Here is a 19,479-nt window from a genome sequence, read left to right as displayed (position 1 = left end):
AGGTAATTAAAGGTTTACAGTATTTTTACAACTGTCACTTCAGTTTTTTGACTAGAATTTTTGCAAAGGATAAAATTTATACATTTGAGTGTTACAGAAATCCATATAAAAATTCACCAAGTGTTAGATTATAAACAGGATATGTGGTTTTCATTACTTTTGAATCATTTGTGTATAGAATAAGGTGTAATAAAATATAGCTATTTTACACATGCATATTGTTTGTTAACCATGGTTGTCTTATATTGACATTTCTAGTGTACATTTCTTACCACATTGAACATAGACCTAGCAAGCTATGTTTATTCCTTCCTTCTCAATACCATATCCCAGTGTACTTGCTTCATATAACAGTGTAACCAAGACCATGCCCTTGTTTCTAGCATAGGTGCATTTACTTTCTAATACAGTGCAAGCTGTAATTCCACGTAATGACTTCTTAGGTGCTTTTCTCATTGTTGTTTTGTTCTTATTGGTCTTAGTGACTGAACCTAAGATATCAAGAATGGTAGGCAAATGCTCTACCATTTGGTTAATGCATTCACTTCTTTTTTACTTTTGAGACAGGGAGTTACTTAGTTGCCCAGGTAGGCTTTAAACTCACCTTGTAGCCCAGGCAATCCTTCAATTTCTGATATTCCTCCCTCTGCTTCCCAAGTAGATCTGTTACAGACTTGTGCCACTTGACCTAGCTTTCTTTTTTTTTTTTTTTTTTTTTTTTTTTTTTTTTTTTATGGAATAATGCTTTTATTTTTCATGTATGCGTTCTGCAATAATTCATCTCCACGACAAAAGCAGGCAATCAGTCATCTTCTATTGTGCCTTCTCAATACAATTACCATTCTCAATGTAACAGAAGAAGGCTGCCTAAGAAACAGGAACAGTTTCACATGTTCCAATCAATAAACTGACTGTGCTTCAAACAACCTTCGCCCATCAAGATGACAAGCTAGGTCTATGTTTTAATAACTTAGACCTAGCTTTCTTAATAGTATTGAGATAGATTTTTTTCCCTTGTCTAAATTTACTGTATATTGTGTAATGATGCTTATTGTTGGAGAGAATCTTTTGGCTTGCTGTTAATTCTCATGATAGTTATATTAGAGTAGTATAAATGTCATTTCTGTGACTAGAAAGTGCATATTCAGGCATGAAACTATAGCTAGAACAAAGCCTCACACTTGTTTGAAATGGCACTGATTTGCATCTTTAACTCAAAACTCTCACTAAATTTAGCCATTTTAATGATCATACTCTTTATATCTTCCCTTTTTAATTTTTAATTTTTATTTTATGTGTATGGGCATCCTGGCTGCATGTATGTCTCTGGACCATGTGTGTGCAGTGTCTTTGGAAGCCTGAATAGGCATCAGATCCTCCAGGATTAGAGTTACAGATGGTTGTAAACTGCTACATGGGTCTGGGAATTGAACTTGGGTCCTGAAAGAACAGCCAGTGGTCTTAATCACTGAGCCATATCTCCAGCCTCTATTTCCACTCTTGACACAACCTTTGCCTAATCCCAAGTACCATTTCACAATTGCAATTGGAAGGGCAAAAGGACTTTGCATATACTACTCTGTTTAGAACTGACTGCAGGATACTGGTAGCTCAGACCTTGGAGTCTACATTCCTCATAGATTCTGGAAATGCTGAAACAGTGCAAGAAGTAAGTGGAACAATGGCATTTTCCTTAGGTATTTCCAGAAGATTCTTTTATTAATTAATTGAGCTGTCACAGTTGATACCAACCTTTTTATGCCTCATATTTGCACATAAGGGGCCAAGTTGAGTAGAGTTACTTTAATCTTAATAAAAGGTATCATTCTACAGGCTTTTAGCATGAGAAAACATTTAAATGCACAAGCTACCAGCTCAGGTTTGATGCAAAGTAAATATGTGTCATGTTTGTTGCCTGGCTATAGGGATTTTTCTACCCAGAAGCAGAAGACAAGGCATTAGCTAGCCTAAGGCTAGCCTCAGTCACTAATGCAAATATAATAGATATCATTCCATGGTTGGAACTTAATGAATCCTAGAGGCAGACGGGATATCCAGGCCAGGTTCCACTTGATAGGACTCTTACCTCATTTTTTCAGATCTCCTCTTATCTCCTCTTCAGCAGTACCTTTATTACCTATAGGAATAGTCTAGTCTGGCTCTTACTTTCTAGATTGTGTTACGACTACAGGAAGTTAAGTAGAGATTTGGGTAATGATCTGGTAAATTTGATCAGTGGAAAGAAGCTACTGCTTTTATTTCAATTACCATTCGGTTCCCCAGCCAAACTCTGCATTTCTGGATATGGTTGTCATTTCTCCAAATCACAAAGTTAATGGCAGATCACTCCTTCAATTAGTATGATGCCTAAACAACTTGGAATAATTATTAGCTTGTATGTGTAGAAACTACCTGAATGAAAATGCAAAGAAGTCTTGAAATAGTTTCTTAGGCCATTTAGCATGCAATGGACTGTTACACAAAAAATTAAGTGTAACCAATTTCCTCTTTTATGAGCCATAATTCAAGCTGTAGAGCTTTTTATGTTACTAAAAAAATCAGTTCATTGCCATCAAGGCCATTGTAAATATTTGCTTTAGTGACCCATTGGTATTAAAACAGTATAGAAAGGTATATAGTGGAACAGTGCTTGGTGTAAGAAACAAAACACAGATTGCTTAATTTAATTAAAAGGTTATAAGATATTGTTCTTATTAAAAACACCAATCTTTCATAAAACTGAATGGTTTTAATGGCTCTTAAAAAGGTTGTAGGACTACCCTTCTCCTTTAAATCCCCCGGTCTTGTAGCTATATCTAGTTATATGACATCATTCTTTTAGGGGGCACATTCAACACAGGATTTCTCTGTGTGTAGCCCTGGCTGTCCTGGAACTCAGTCTGTAGACCAGGTTGGCCTCGAAATCACAGAGATCTGCCTGCCTCTGACTCCTAAATACTGGGTTTAAAGGCATGTGACACCACTGCCCTAACATTATCATTCTTAAGTATAAATTCTGATTCCACTGATTCAATACAGCTGTTGTTTTGAGGTCTTAACGTGTACTGGGGATATGCTCTATGTACTAAAGTTACTATTATGAAGTTAAAAAAAAAAACTAAAATTATCCACTACCTGCTTGGGCAAACATATTAGACCTAATTATATTAGTATGATTATAATTAATCAGAAACATTAGATGGCAAGGGACAGTAGAAAGAATCTTAAGACTAATTTTGGTCAGTATTAATCAGCATATGTGTGTGTGTGTGTGTGTGTGTGTGTGTGTGTGTGTGTGTGTGTGTGTGTGTGTGTGTGTAGTAGGCAGGACATACTTGTTAAGCTTTATGTTTAGTCATTATAGTATATTTCTGCTCTGCCACCCAGCTCCCAAATAAATCACCTACAGAGGCTTATTTTTAATTATAAATGTCCAGTCTTATTTTGGCTTCTTTCTTGCCAGCTTTCCTTAACTTAAATTAAACCCCTCTACCTTTTGCCTCTGGGCTTTTCCCGTTCTCTTACTTCTGTGAATCTTACTCTTACCCCATTGCTTGCTGTGTAGCTGGGTGGCTGGCCCCTGGAGTCCTCCTCCTTCTCTGGCTGCTTGATCTCTTCACTCCTCCATCTCTTTCTCTTCCTCCTCCTCCTCAAAGATTTCTCCTATATATTCTCTCTGCCTACCAGCCCCACCTATCTCTCTGTCCTGCCTAGCTATTGGCCATTTATTTCTTTATTAGACCAGTCAGGTGTTTTAGACAGGCACAGTAACACAGCTTCCCAGAGTTAAACAAATGCAATGTAAACAAAAGTAACACACCTTAAAATGATATTCTACAACAATCCTCCCCCTCAGGGGTTGTGAGATGGAGGTGAAAGTTCCAGCCATCAAATTAATGCCTTAATTTCTCTAGTGACTTGCTGTTCAAAGGATAGCTAGCTATGGAAGGCCACCAGTTATCTCATTAGTATATAAAAGATACATCTCTCTTTCTAGTGATTACCAGAGGTTTTTTAAGTTGTATTCAGGAGACAGAGATTATTAATATAATAGATATTTCATAATGTAACAGTCTTTCCCCATTTCAGATACCCATCCCTTTACATCAAGAGGACATACAGCCTCAAATGGTAATGAGACATTGCTAGAATCCTATTCAATCATTAATAATTACCATAATTCATTATCCAGAATGTCTCCAAGGGTGAGAATATTGAGAAATAAAGGTTTCATCCAAAACTGTCCAATTCTAAAATTAGGAGCAGCAGGCTTTTGTTTTATTGAACTAGGCGACGCTGTCATCTCTTTCTCTGAGCCCCTTTTAAGGTATTAAGTAGTATTAGATTGCCCTCACATAATCCCATTTATTCATTTATGACCCACAACTGTGATTCCTGCTTTTCTTTATATCCAAACTTTCTCACTTTGGGAAGGGTAATTAGGTTTGTCTACTGTGCTCATCTAGACTATAGGCATCTAGTTAAGAGGAACCCTTCCCTCAGTCTGCTTGCTTAGCATTTATAGAATCTTGCATCCTATTCCCTACAGGAAAAATGAAAAACTTGAAATTTCTTGCTTCAAAATCATTATGCTTCCAGCAGTTGTGGGGTTTGTTTGTTTGTTTTGTGTATGTATGTTTGTATAGATGATTGTTTTTTCAATACTGGAAATTAAACCAAGGACTTCACACATGCTAGCCAAGCCTTTTACCACTAAGGTATATCTCTAGCATTTTTCTTTTTTGAGAGAGGATCTCCCTGAAATACCCATGCTGGCCTTGAACTCACTCTGCAGCTCAGACAGACCTTGACTTTGGCAATACCCCCACCTTAGCCTCCTTGGCAGCAGAGATCATCGACTTGTACCATCAGGCCCAGCACTTAATAGTTTCACCCTAGTCCTATAACCATTGCATCAGATTAAAAAAGAAAGAAAGAAATTGAGGTGGTCTGTGAAAGGAGAAAGAGGGCATAGAAGCATCCTGTGTTAGCAGATATTGCATAGTCCTCTATCTTCATCTACCTCTCTTGTAACATCCACCAGAAAAACAAGAATATCTAGTGGGGATACTCCTTTTATTACACCATGCTGAATATGAGCACACACTCATTGACCTGTCATCTCAAAATAACATTCTTACCAGACTGGAGATGCTGTATGTGTTAGAAGCTATTTTAGAAAATAGAGAAGCAGATCAAATGTATATTTTACAATGTACAACTAGCATAGGCTTTCTAGCCATAAAATGATGAACTTGACTTTGCTGATAGAGAGGAGTCTTTTCATCCAGCTCAAAGCTATCGTTAAAGAAGAAGAATCTGTTTGTGAGGCAGGGCCAAGCAGCAATCTCTCCTTTTATCCCTGTCCTTTAACTATGAAAATACTTTTTAATATTAATCACATCTAGTCCCATGTCTACTTTCCCTCAGTACATGGCATATGAGAATAGTTTTGTAAGTATTCTGATTCTAGAACCAACAGAATCAACATTGCCTAGGAATTTAAAATTGAAAATAAGATGCCTGTTTTAGTTTATAGTTTGTTGGCCTATACTTTCGAGATTTGGTGTTTGCAGACCTTTACTCTCCATACTGTTCCACAGAGACAAAAGAATTGTATATTTTATTTGAAGTTACCACCTTTAACACTAATACCTTAAGATTCTGAAAGGGGGCTAGAAAGATAGTTCAGTCAGTAAAGTGTTTCCTTTAGAAGCACAAGGATATAAGATCTATCCTAGGGAACCACAGAGAAAAGGCCCAGCATAGTGGCGTGTACTTTAATCCAAACACTGGGGAGGTGGAGATAGGCAGATCCTGAAGCTCACTGACTGTCTAGCCAAGCTTCTTTGGGGAGTGCCAGGTCAGTAAGAGATCCTAGCTGAAAAGAAAGATGGACAGTTTCTGGAGAACAACACCCAAAGTTCTCCTCTGGCCTCCACATACACATACACATACACACAAAAGAGACTAAATGGGCTAATACTAATCCAAATGCATGATGTGAAGCAACCCAGGATTTGTTGAAAACTGAAAGTGAATATTTTGATCAAGAATAGAAAGCCTCAAAGAATTTCAGTTTATTTAGAAAAATCTAAATGATGCACAAGTAATACCACTAGGATCAATTTAAAAAGAGAATTCAAACTTGCTGGCTAATAGGGAAAAAGGAAGACTAGAATGCTTTATTTATGTCAGTGCTGCTACCATGAAAAGCTTTGAAAAATAATTAGAAAGCAACTACTGCTGGAGTTCATCTCTTTTACCATACATTATAAAAACCTTAATCTTGTGCTTATACTGGTTCTTGTCAGCCCATAATTTTACCTATTTAAGCATACATTACCAAAAAGGAGGATAAAATTGTGGGTTTCTAAAAGCCAGATGTTATAAATAGAATAGATAAAAACTGTGATAAAATGACTTAAAATGACTTATTAAATGCTCAAAATTAAATGACTTATAAAATGCTCAAAATGACTTATTATAATGGAAATTTTATTTCATTAGCATATTTTCCATTATTTGTAAAAATATATACATATTATATTTTAACCTATTAATTGCTTTTTTTAATTTGGAAACATTTTTTAAGAATACCTGAGAAAATAGGAATGGAAAAAATTTTTAATTTTTTTATTACCCTTTACCTGTTGTATCTCCTAACTAGATAACTGTCAACATTTCTCTTCTGTATATGTTCTATATTTGTAATGCTTTTTACATCAGTGCAGTATTTTTAATTAAATTTTCTTTTTATTTATTCTTTGTGTCCTTCACATCATGTATCACGATCTCATTCATTTCTCACCCCTTTGTACCTGCCCTTGCAACCTCCCCTGTAAAATAAAATAAAATTTAAGAGGAAAAAAGGACAAATTTCCTATTGGAAGCTATAGTATGACACAGTGAGTCATGCAGTAAATCCTTTTATCCATATATCTTTACATGTAAGTGTTCATTGCAAAGAGTCTTTGTCTGGCCGGGTAGTGGTGGCACATTCCCTTAATCCCACCACTGGGGAGGCAGAGCCAGGCTGATGGATCTCTTTGAGTTTGAGGCCAGCCTGGTCTACAGAGCGAGATCCAGGACAGGCACCAAAACTACACAGAGAGACCCTGTTGAAAAACAAAAAACAAAATAACAACAACAACAAAAAAAGTCTTTGAGGCCTCTGGTTTCTGCTGCACTATCTATGCTGGGCCCTCACTGGGACTCCTCTTGGATATCCTGTTGTTGCCCTGTGTCGTGGAAATCCTGCAGCTTTGGGTCTACAGGATTGGCCTCCTTCAGCAGATCTTAGATGGGGGGATGTTGGGGTGGGCCATTCATAACCCTGGTTCTGGGCCTAGGTAGTTGCTGGGTTGGTCAGTCCCGCCAGCTCTCCCCTGTTTTCACCACCAGGGTGAGCTCTCCAGCATTGCCCTGGCTAGTTCACCCCTTGCAGTGATGAGGAAGGGGTGGGACCAATTCTCCCTCTTGCATCCTCAGGGTCTGTTCTCCCATACCTACACCTTCAGGGCCAGCTCTACTGTGTTGCCCAGGCAGGGTGTAGGGGCCACTCTCCTGAGTGCAAATGGTGAGGGCCAGCTCTCCCACCTGCTACTGTGTGTGTGTGTGTGTGTGTGTGTGTGTGTGTGTGTGTGTGTGTGTGTGTGTGTTGGGGACTGATGATGATGACTCCCCCCTGCCCACACCACCATATGGCAGATGAGGGGTGGGGCAAGATCTCCCACGCTCATCTTCTCAGAGGGGCCCATGCCCAGTCAATAGGGTTATCTCTCTGGTGCTGCCCAGGTAAGGTACAGGGTCCACTTCAGAGTGCTGCAACTGGTAAGGAGGAGGTTCAGCTCCCTTGCCACCACAGGTAGCAGGGCAAGGTGGGGCATCTTTCTCTTGCCCTCACCACCACGTGGCAGATGAGGGGGTGTGGCCAGCTATCCCACTCAGGGCCAGCTCACCTATACCTCTGCCAACAGGGTCAGCTCTACTGTGCTGCCCAGGCAAGAAGCAGAGCCCCCTTTCCTGAGTGCTGCAGCTGGTAAGGGGGAGGGTCAGCTACCTTGTCTGTCATATGTTGCAGGCAATGAGAGGCAATGAGGGGTAAGGGAAAGGCGTCTCTCCCCTGTCCACATTGCCATCAATGCGGTATTTTTATTGAGTCCTGACAAGATAGTTCCCCAGATAAAGGTGCTTATCAACAAGCCTGATGACCTCAGATGGATCTCTGGATCCTACATTATGGAAAGAGACAAATGATGGGGGATATCTCTCTGTACTTTGTGAATATGTGTTGCTCTGATTGGTTGATAAATAAAGCTGTTTGGCCTATAGGCAGGCAGGAAATCCAAACAGAGAGACAGGAAGAGAAAGGAGAGGAAAAGCAGATGCCAGCTGCCACCGAGGGGACAACATAGCAGCAGATCGGTGAAGCCATGGAATACGTGGCAAAACATAGACTCATAGAAATGGATTAATTTAAGATATAAGAGCTAGCTAGCAAGAAGCCTGCAGTAGGCCTTACAGTTTGTAAGTAATCTAAGCCTCTGTGTGTTTAATTGGGTCCGAGCAGCTGTGGGACCAGGCAGGATGTAGGAAAACTTCCAACTACAGACACCTGTCTTCTACAAGTTGTCCTCCATCTATCTGTTTATTGGCATGCATGTTATGTGTTACGATATGCACACATACACATACACCCAATGAATTTATAAAATGTAATAACATTTTAATTGTGCTTTTCAAGGGGGAAAATACCAGTTTTTCTTTTATTGGTATGCCAGGTACATTTGTATTACATTTTTCCATTGGATTATGTACATGCCGGTGGGGGGATGTTCACTATGTTGTTTTCTTCATTGGGAAATTGACTTTTTACTTTACCTTATAAGAAACATTAAAGGATTAAATTAAAGGTGCTTAGCTTAATAAAACAGTCATGATTTTCTGTCCTGTTAGTCTTCTACATTAAGTAAGTTTCAGTGTCTTTGAAAATGCTCACAACTTTCTCATTCATTTGATAATACTGCATTTATAATTCCAACATTTGACGTCTTAGAAAAAATGATTTCTATGGCTATGGAAATAGGACTGCTTTCTTATAGCTGGCTAAAAATTAACAATATTAAAGAACATGTATATGTTTATGTCCTTGTTTTTAGGTGGATTATGTATTTACAGATAAGACTGGAACACTCACTGAAAATAGCATGGAGTTCATTGAATGTTGCATTGATGGGCACAAATATAAAGGCACAACTCAGGAAGTTGATGGATTATCTCAAACTGATGGGCCCTTAACCTATTTTGATAAAGCAGATAAGGTAACATTTTCCCGATTAATATTTTACCTGAGAAATCTTTGTAAGCATGCTTTATCCCTACATAGTAGAAATACAGCATTTTCCAGTGGGTGCATGATACAGACCTTTGAATAACCATTTGTACTTTTGACTACACCTTTCTTTTGTTAACATTTTTAGCATTTAGAAACAACTAGAACTTACAAGTAGAATTATAGGAAATGGCATTTGAACAAAACATGAACTTGGCTGTATGTGGATTCACGTATTTTTAAAAAATATCAGCACCTCTAAGAATGTTGTCTCATCAAATCATTAACGTTCTAGTTTTTTCATGTCAAACAAATCAAAGTCTCCTTACACATGAACACTTGCTAGATTGTGCCTTAGATACCTAACTACCTCTTAGGCCATGAAGAAGTTACCACCTTAGGTATAGGTGGTACTACTCTAATCTGGATGAGTTAATACATATTCCAGGGATACAGACTAGGAACCATTAATTTTGTTAGTTGCTAGATATTTGTTTGAGTATTGGGAATTTATAAATTTTCATTAGTTAGTTTCCTAGAGATTTTAACATTCTGTCAATTTAAACCTTTTCTTTGTGCACTGGGTGGTTACCTAGTGATAAATATAAAAATAATAGTCATTTTTCTGTTTCTGTTCTACAGAACCGAGAAGAGCTCTTTTTGCGTGCTCTGTGTTTATGTCACACTGTAGAAATTAAAACAAATGATGCTGTTGATGGACCTACAGAAACAGCTGAATTCACCTATATCTCCTCCTCACCAGATGAAATAGCTTTGGTGAAAGGAGCAAAAAAGTAAGCTTTCTTATACTTCTGTGAAAGTGAAACCATGGGGGGCGAGGGGGTAGGAGTTCATTTAATGTTTTTTCATTTGCTTCAGTAACTCTATCATGTGCCTCTCCTATTATGTAAGTTCAAAAAGAAAATAATGATGCATTGATTTTGCTTGCCTTATTTATACATCCCAGTCACTAGTCCAAACTATCCTATTATTTTATAAATCATGTAACAGTGGCAGCTTTTGGACAACACATGTTCTTGCTGAGTGATGCCAGCAGTTTTGATGTCATTTGGTAACTGACAATCCAGTTTACCCATGAGATTCTAGATGACTAAGTACCTAAAAGGTCACACACTGTGTTTGCTGCAAAATTGGAATTACATTGTCTCCCTCTTGAATTCAGTAGTAGCCAGTCATTGGCTTGCTCTTCGTTGTCAGCTCATCTTGAAAAGGGAAATGCAATTGGAGATTGAGATAAAAAGAGAAAGGCATTTATAAGGATAGGTAAAGACAGCAGAAGAGGAAATTAATTGTTTCTTGAAGATATACAAATCTTTTTATTGTTTTTGATAGGTTTGGATTCACATTTTTGGGAAATTGGAATGGACATATAAAAGTAGAGAACCAAAGAAAAGAAATAGAAGAGTAAGTATCTCTGTGTTTTGATGATTGTCATTTTTTAACCCAGTTGTATACATTAAATGGATTCAGAAAGGAAATAAAACTTATGTACCTATAAATACTGAACTGTATTCTCCCATTTCAGGGTTTTACATAAATACGGTTGGAGTAGGAAAAGCTATTTTTCATAGCTATTTTTCAGAGTATCAAAATAAGGGTTTGACACCAGGCTGAGATCCAGGAATCTGGTCGAAGAGAGAGAAGAGGGATTCTAAATGATCAAGGGCATCAAGATCATGATGGGGAAACCTACAGAGACAACCAAACCAAACTAGTGGGAACTCATGAACTTTAGATCAACATCTGTGGAGCTTCCATGGGACTAGACTAGGCCCTCTGCATAAGCGAGACAGTTGTGTAGCTTGACCTGTTTAAGGGGCCCCCTGGCAGTAGGATCAGGATCCATCCCTGGTGCATGAGCTGGGTTTTTGGAGCCCACTACCTTTGGTGGGATCCCTCACACAGCCTTGAGGCAGGGAGAGGGGCTTGGACCTGCCTCTCCTGAGTGGACCAGGCTCTGCTGACTCCCTATGGGAGGAGTTGGAGGAGGGAATGGGGGCACGGGTTGGGGAGGAGAAGGCTGGAGGGGCAGGAGGAGGGAAGAGGGGGATCTATGATTGGTATGTGAAATGAATAAAAATTTCTTAATAAAAAATGAGGGTTTGAAGTAGAAGTTTCAGTTTTATTTACATGTTGTCTAGTAGCCAGAATGAGTCTTGCTGAACTATCTGTGAAATGTAGATAAAAATATTCACTCACAAGTCCCTCCTTTTTTAACTCTTCTGTATTATTGAATCTAATTAATAGTTCATCCATACATAGACAAATCTAAGCCATCTCATAATGTTGTTATACTCTTTAAACCCTTTTCTGACTTCTTACTGTTTTAAGATAAAATGCTGTATTTCTGAAATAGCACCAGAGTTCCCAGTTCTAAGCCCCTGCTTACTTTGAATACATTATACATATATAGCTTTTCTATCGAGTTTTCCAGAGATTGGAACTTTTAACTCTGTGAACCATGGCTGCCGTGTATGCTTTCATACATTTTCTCCCCTATGCTCTAAAAGTCAGCCCCATTTCCTCATCATGTCATTCTTTTAGAATCCAGCATATACCCTTTTCCATGATACATTCTTTCAGTAGGCCTTTTTTCTGTGCTCAGGTCTCTCCCTTTTGAGTATTTTTGATATAGGTATTTCGTGGACATGGAATATAGTTATGTTCATTATCCTTTGTCTCTTTTATAATATGATAAGTTTTTGGAGAGAAGTCTTTGGCAGATTCATCTCAATTCCTTAGAACCTAGCACATTGTCTAACCCCACAGTAGATACTCCAAAATTACAATCACACTGTGCCCCCTCCAGAGCTGGCTTGGTGAGCCAGTTCTTTGTTTTCCATTCCTATGTAGTCACTCTCTTTATAAGTTATACAGTGAGAAAATAAAAATAACTTTCAAAAAAAAATAACTTTCACTGCTATTATCAGCATGCTCTACATGCAGAGAAATTCCAAAGGAAAGTGAAAGTACCAGTTGTATACAAAACTAGCTCTCCACATCCAAAGAGCAAAGCTTTGCGTTCATTAAGATGTTTCAGTCATGTGCTTTTTCTTATTCAGCATAGTTGACGTATTTCACTTTTTTGTCTTTCTTTTCCTAAAGATATGAACTTCTCCACACCTTAAATTTTGATTCTGTCCGCCGACGTATGAGTGTAATTGTAAAGACCCAAGGAGGTATGCATCTTTAAAGTTTGACTTCCTTATCTTTTTCTACTTAAGGTTTATTTATCAACATTTTGAGGAAAGAAACATTTTATGTAGTTTAGGATTAAGCAGTCTTGCAGATTTTACTGAAACAGCACCTCTATATCGCCTAATGGTCTGGAATTACCAATTTAGAAGCCTAGAGTTCAGAGACTGACTGGTTTTCAATCCTTCTCTGACCTCTCTTATTCTCTACTGCTTTATACTCCTCGGAAGCAAGTCAAGTAGAGATGTATAATTAATTCAAGTTTCTGGGAAAGGGCATTTTGGTTTCATTCCAGAGCTAAGAATTGTGAAAACTTGCCTTTCAGAGAAATGGGTACCATCATGTCTAGGCTCCTCAATGTCTTTGGAAGTCACTATAGTAGTTTGCCTTCTGTTCAGATTCTGAAAAACCCGTGGGAGAGCACTCCTACTTTATTCGCAAGCTCTCAGATGTATGTATATGTGTGCACATGTGTTTCTTTGGCCTAAGAGGTTTATTTTCAAAATATCCTTGATTTATTTTAGTATTAATTTTCTGTTGCAAATTCTTAATGAGAATAGGAGAATAAAGACAAACCCATAGAGAAACATGGTTCACTATACTCAGGCTTTCTGGGATGACTGAGAAGTCATGAGATTTGTTTTAGTATATCTCCATGAAATTTGTTTATGACTTAAATATACTTCAGATGTGTGATTAGAAATGAAACATTTAGCATTTAAATACTTACTACTTTTATATGTGCACATCTATACCCATATTCTTCTGCAAATGGTAAAATGCCTGCAAAAATGATATGCAAAGGTCAGTGGTCCCAAAGCTACACTTTTTAATTTGCTCAGCTATTTGCCTCATAAGAATAAAGTATCTTTTAATGCTCAACAGTACATGATCTAAAACTGTACTTATAATATCAGCATTCTACAGAAATATTTTCAAGTTCCCAGTATAACCCATAAAGCAAGTGTTCTTCTGGTTAATTCAAAATGCATTCAAGCTGTTGGAGCATGAGTTTGGTTCTTGGCTCTAGGTTGTGATTGGCTGCATTTTCCAAAGATAAGTCATCTGGAGTTCATTGACACAGCCTAGCAGTCCACGATTTACTGGGAGAAACTATAGCAGGGGTGCATGTAGTAATATCTAGTTTGTGTATTGTGTCTACAATGTTCTGCAGAGATGGTGATTCTTCTTCTGACAAACTAAAGCTCTAGATATTTCATTCCATTTGAACATTGCAAGACAGATTCAAAAATATATAGCAGCTGCATGAGAGAGGCCATCTTAACAAAGTTACCTCTTCTTTTTTTTTTTTTTTTTTTTTTTTTTTTGGTTTTTCGAGACAGGGTTTCTCTGTGTAGCTTTGCGCCTTTCCTGGGACTCACTTGGTAGCCCAGGCTGGCCTTGAACTCACAGAGATCCGCCTGGCTCTGCCTCCCGAGTGCTGGGATTAAAGGCGTGCGCCACCACCGCCCGGCCAAAGTTACCTCTTCTTAAAATCCTAATACCAGTCTTTAAATTCTAAGTTGAGTACTTTGATTCTTTATTTTAGGAGATATACTACTTTTTTGTAAAGGAGCAGATTCATCAGTTTTTCCCAGGGTGCATAACCATGAAATTGAGTTAACGAAAGCTCATGTGGAACGTAATGCAATGGTGAGTCTATGCCCCTCCCTTCAATAAGTAAATGGAGAAATACTGGATATAACTATGTTTATCATTTTTAAATAGATGTTAAAGTTAATTTTAGTTTATTTTATAGTCTATTTCTTGTACTTGAAAATTTGGTTATATTCCTATATTCTTTATTTTAACATAAACTATTATTCTAGATCAATATTGTGGTCAGAACTAGTACTTGGTGAAGATGTTTTAAGGATCTTTTCAAAAGAGCTATTATTTATTTAGAACTTGACTGAATGTTAACTTTTTAGTTGCATTCTGTTCTTTTTTAAAAATTAAATGTGTCAGAATTTCTCTTGTACAGATGGATAAAGCAAATGCATTTCAAGAATATGACTGGGGCTAGAGAGATGGCTCAGCAGTTAAGAGCATGCACTGGTCTTGCAGTTGACCCAAGTTTGGTTCTCAGTACCTACAGTAGGTAGCTCATAACTACCTGCAACTGAAGCTCCAGGAGATCTCATGTCTCTGGCCTTCACAGTCACCTGCACTCATGTGCACATAACCATACAGAGACATACACTGACACACAGTCAACACATAATTAAAATAAATCTTTATAAGAGTATGACATTCATTCAGCTATTACAGAGGTAACTGTAGACCTTCTGCTTTGCTTCTAGGATGGGTATCGGACTCTTTGTGTAGCCTTCAAAGAAATTGCTCCCGATGATTTTGAAAGAATTAATACACAACTAATAGAGGCAAAAATGGCCCTACAAGATAGAGAAGAAAAACTGGAAAACATTTTTGATGAGATTGAGACAAACATGAATTTAATCGGAGCCACTGCTGTGGAAGACAAGTAACTAAATACTCTTGCTAATTTTTTTTGAAGTTATAATTACATCATTTTCCCCTTCCCTTTTCTCCCTCTAAAACCTCCCATGTCCAACTCTACTTTGTTTTCTTTCACATTCATGACTTCTTTTCCTTTGATTGGCTGTTTGTGTGTGTATTCCTAAATATATAAATACCTATTCAGTCCATATAATGTTACTTATATGTTTGTTTTCAGGGCTAACCATCTGGTATTGGATAACCAATTGGTATGCACTTCCCTGGGAGAGACTATTTCTCCTCCCTCAGCCAGCATTCCTTACTTATTTGTAGTTCTTTATCTCTTCCTGAGCTTTCCCCGGGCCACATTAGCATATCTACTGTATCATCTTTGTTCAGGTCTACTTTTGTTATTTTAATGACCAGTCATTTTGGGTAGTATGACCCAGATTAGTAATTTATTCACATATTTTGAGCATCATTTAGCACTGTCATCTGTGTAAAGCTAAAGATTGGTTTACCAAGTATAAAAAAATACAGCAGATTTTGAACTCTAGAAATAGTTTCAAGTTAAATACATGTATCTTAGAAAAAATGAATCCTTTATCATTATAGTTTTTTGAATATTTACTAAATCATATAATTATTTATGTAACTTTTATAAAAATAGCCTTATAGTACATAAAGCAGGATTGTAGAATCATTATTTGAGCTATTGCCTAGAAGAATGGGTAAGATTTTGGTAAATGAGCAAAACAGCACAAGATTTCAATATGCTTCAACAAGCCAGAATATATTTTTGAGTACTTTAAAATAAGATTAAAAATAAGACAAATATGTAAGGTGAGCTCTGTCAGACATTATTGTAGGACTTGGTCAGTAATCTGCTTGAAGTAATGTTTTAATTTCTTACTATTGTACAAGTTTTCAAAGTGTTGTAAATTATGAGAAGGGGACTAGAGAAATGGCTCTGTGGTTTAGCGTACTGGTTGCTCTTCCAGAGAATCTAGGATCACTTCCCAGCATCCGCATGGTATCCATAGTCATCTGTAACTCCAGGCCTGAGGGATCTGATGCCTTCTTCTGCCATCCTTGGGCACCAGGCATGCACATAGTGTACAAATATATATGCAGAAAAAACAGCCATGCACATATAATACATTAATTAAATTTTTAATTATGCAAAAAAATCACAGATGTATCCAACCAATTGAAAGTATTAAAGTTTTCATTGTTTTTATTTTATGTTAATATTTATTTATTATTATTTGATACTTTGATACATGTATGTAATGTAATTTAGTTACTTCATTCCCATTAACCTCTCTCATCCTAGTCTTGCTCCCATTGACCCTCTTTTTAAGAACAAGTTCCCCTCCTATTTTTATGTCTGCCTCCTTGTCTGTCTGTCTTTCTGGGTTTGTTTGTTTGTTTGATTTTTGTTTTTTGTAACCCATTGAGTTCAGTTAGGGTTGCTTGCATAGGCATGAATGGTATGATCATTTACTTGAGCATGGGCAATTTACTGGTGGCTGTGCCACTAAAGAAAATGACTATCCTACCTCATCAATCACTAATTGCCAGTAGTTCCTCAGAGAGTAATTATGAACTCCTTCCCCACCACCCATGATAGAATCGTTGATAGATCTCATCTTGTGCAGGTAAACCAATCTGCTATGAATGCCTGAGTGTAGTGGCCATGCCACGTCCAGAAGATAACAGTTCAAAGTACTCTTCCTCTGGATCTTATATTCTTTCCATTCCCTCTTTCATGATGTTCCCTAAACCATGGAGGGATAATACAAAATTCTTACTAAGTCTGAGCTGTCAACTGTCACTTATTTTCAGCACTTTGACCAGTTATGAATTACTTCAGTAATTATCACCCACTGCAAAGAGAATCTTCTCTAACCAAGGTCGAGAGCAGCACTAATCTATGAATATAAACATAAATATTTAAAAGACAGTTTGAGACCATTTTGGTTTATTTAAAAAAAAAAAAAAACAGTAGGTTACCTCTTAGGGCCTAGGACCTCCCCAGCTACAGACTTTTGGCATGAGTTCCTTTCCATGGAATGGATCTCAAATGCAATTTTTTTAAGATTTATTTATTTTACATGTATGGGTGTTATGCCTACATGTGTGCCTGTTGGAATACATGTATGCAGTGCCCTCAGAGGCCAGAAGAGGTTCTCAGATCCCCAGGAACTGGAGTTACCGACAGTTGAAAGCTGCCATTTGGGTACTGGAAATTGAACCTAGGTCCTCTACAAGAGTAGCCAGTGCTTTTAACCACTGAGCCATCTCTCCAGCTCCCTCAAATACAACTTTTAAAAAACAATTGGTTACTCCTATCAATCACATTCATGATATATTGCATCAGTGGACACATCTTACCTGGCAGGTTGGTTTGTAACTCAAAGGATTTATGGATAGATAAGACACTTGATAGCTTTTCTCTCCTAGCAGCCTATATAACACCTTCAAGCACACTGAAAGCTAGCAAGCAGGGAGGAAGCATACAACTCAGTTCTAGCCTTGATTTCTCTGTCCTGCAAGCATTGTGTATGGTATCTTCAGCCCAAGGGTTTTACCATCTAGTCCTGATAAGCAACCAAGAGTCATGGCAAGAGCTTGTTTTGTTTGGGGATCTCTGGGGCCTCACATTCACAAGGAAGGACCTAAAGAGATGGCTCAGCAGTAAAGAGTACTGGCTGTTCTTCCAGAGGACCAGGGTTCCAGTTCCAGGTAATACAGCATCCTTTTCTAGCCTCCTCGGACCCTGTGTGCATGTGGCACACAGACGTACATGCAGGCAAAACACCCATACACATATAATATAATATATAATATAATGTAATTTAATGTAATATAATTTTTAAAACTTACAGAGTGCCATTTAGCACTTGGATTTTCATTTAATAACCTGTGGCTTGTGGAAGCACCATTACCCCCCCATTCAAACTCATTTTTTAAACATCACTTTACAAAACATGTGGCTACAAAACACCATGCAGCTATATTGAAGTATTCAAACAAGTACTTGCCAAAACCCAATGTCTGCACATCTAATGAATTTCTATATGTTTTTAATTATATTTTATTATTTAGCTTATAAACTAGCAAGTTCCATATGACTTTTTTCCACATACCCCTTTTTTTCGTTTACCCTCTTGCCCAATCTCTTTATTCATCCTCATCTTCTCTAAAACCTTTCCATCTTCAATTTCTGTCCAGAAATTTTTTTATGAGTATCATATTTTTATTTTTAAGTGTGTGTATGTGTGTGTGTAAAATGGGTGTGAGGGAATGAGAATGCCTTGTATTTGGGAGTGCCCATGCAGGACAGACATCTGATCTCTTGTAACTGGGGTTGTTACAGGCTGTTGGGAGCCTCCTGACACATGTACTGGAAATCAAACTAGAGTCCTCTGAAAGAGTAATACATGCTTTAAACCCCTTACCATCTGTCCAGCCCCTCCTGAAAATTCTTTTAACGTATATTACAAAAAGTTAAGAAGTTTCATTGTAATACTCCCATACATGCATATATTTTAATCATATTCTCTGCTTTTATTGCTCTTTCCTACCTCCTGTGTCTCTTCTTTGCCTTCCTCTTAACAAAATTTCTTTTGTAAAATTTCACTGATACTCTGGTGGCTGAAAGGAACCCAAAGATTGTGTCATTCTTCTATCTTTACCTTTTAGAATTATTCTTAAATTCTCAATAAAAATGATTGGGTTTCCTTTATTTATTTATTTACTTACTTTTCTTTTTATGAGACAGGCTCTCAACTGTGTGGCCCTGGCTTGCCTAGAGCACAGTATAGAGAACATGTTAGCATCAAACTCACAGAGATCTACCTGCATCTGCCTCCCATGTGCTGGGATTAAAGGCAGGCCACCATACTGAGCAGCTTTCCTAATATTAAAAGCTCCTCAAAGATAGAAATTTACTCACAGCCCCTATATCTAATTAGAATGTTTTAGCTCTTTCCATTTGGGAACAGGTTAAGAATTTGTGTGGTTGACCAGGCATGGTGGCTTATGCCTTTAATCCCAGCACTTGGAAGGCAGAGGCAGGGATCTCTATGAGTTCAAGGCCAGCCTGCTCTATATAGTGAGTTCCAGAACAGTCAGAGTTGCATAGTGAGATGTCATTTAAAAAATGCACTTAAAGTGGCAATGAATACAGACATTTGGTGAGTTTCTGGATATTTTTGCTTATAGTTTCAATTCTTATTCTGCCACTGGTTACCAATTACCTTAAGAAATATGAAATTTTCTGAACTTCATTGTTTGAAATTCAATTTAGTAAGAAATAAGAAAAGCTTTGCCAGACAACACAACTGTGATAAGAAGTCAAAATTCTAGAATTGCATTGCTAGTGAGCTGTAAGAATGCTTGCTTCAACAGATCTTCTTCTGTCAAGAATTTTAGAGGTTAACAAGATTTCTTTGTGTTTGTAG

General features: G+C 37.6%; 1 protein-coding gene across 9 annotated transcripts in view; it reads left to right on the top strand.

Annotated features, from left to right (window-relative positions):
- The window catches only part of Atp11c (ATPase phospholipid transporting 11C), a 187,813-nt gene that overhangs the window by 111,212 nt on the left and 57,122 nt on the right, over positions 1 to 19,479 (top strand). For all 9 annotated transcript variants that reach the window (XM_052740008.1, XM_052740000.1, XM_052739975.1 and 6 more), the window contains 6 exons: positions 9,162 to 9,323; positions 9,977 to 10,128; positions 10,688 to 10,759; positions 12,461 to 12,534; positions 14,100 to 14,203; positions 14,854 to 15,035. In XM_052740008.1, coding sequence (XP_052595968.1) covers positions 9,162 to 9,323; positions 9,977 to 10,128; positions 10,688 to 10,759; positions 12,461 to 12,534; positions 14,100 to 14,203; positions 14,854 to 15,035 — 746 coding nt within the window. The remainder of the gene's footprint in view (positions 1 to 9,161; positions 9,324 to 9,976; positions 10,129 to 10,687; positions 10,760 to 12,460; positions 12,535 to 14,099; positions 14,204 to 14,853; positions 15,036 to 19,479) is intronic.

This window comes from Peromyscus californicus, unplaced genomic scaffold (genome assembly GCF_007827085.1).
Source record: "Peromyscus californicus insignis strain IS unplaced genomic scaffold, ASM782708v3 Scaffold_10__1_contigs__length_136768540, whole genome shotgun sequence".
Lineage (NCBI taxonomy): Eukaryota > Metazoa > Chordata > Mammalia > Rodentia > Cricetidae > Peromyscus > Peromyscus californicus.
Note: the sequence above shows the minus strand (reverse complement) of the source record. Positions and strands in the feature narration are given on the sequence as shown.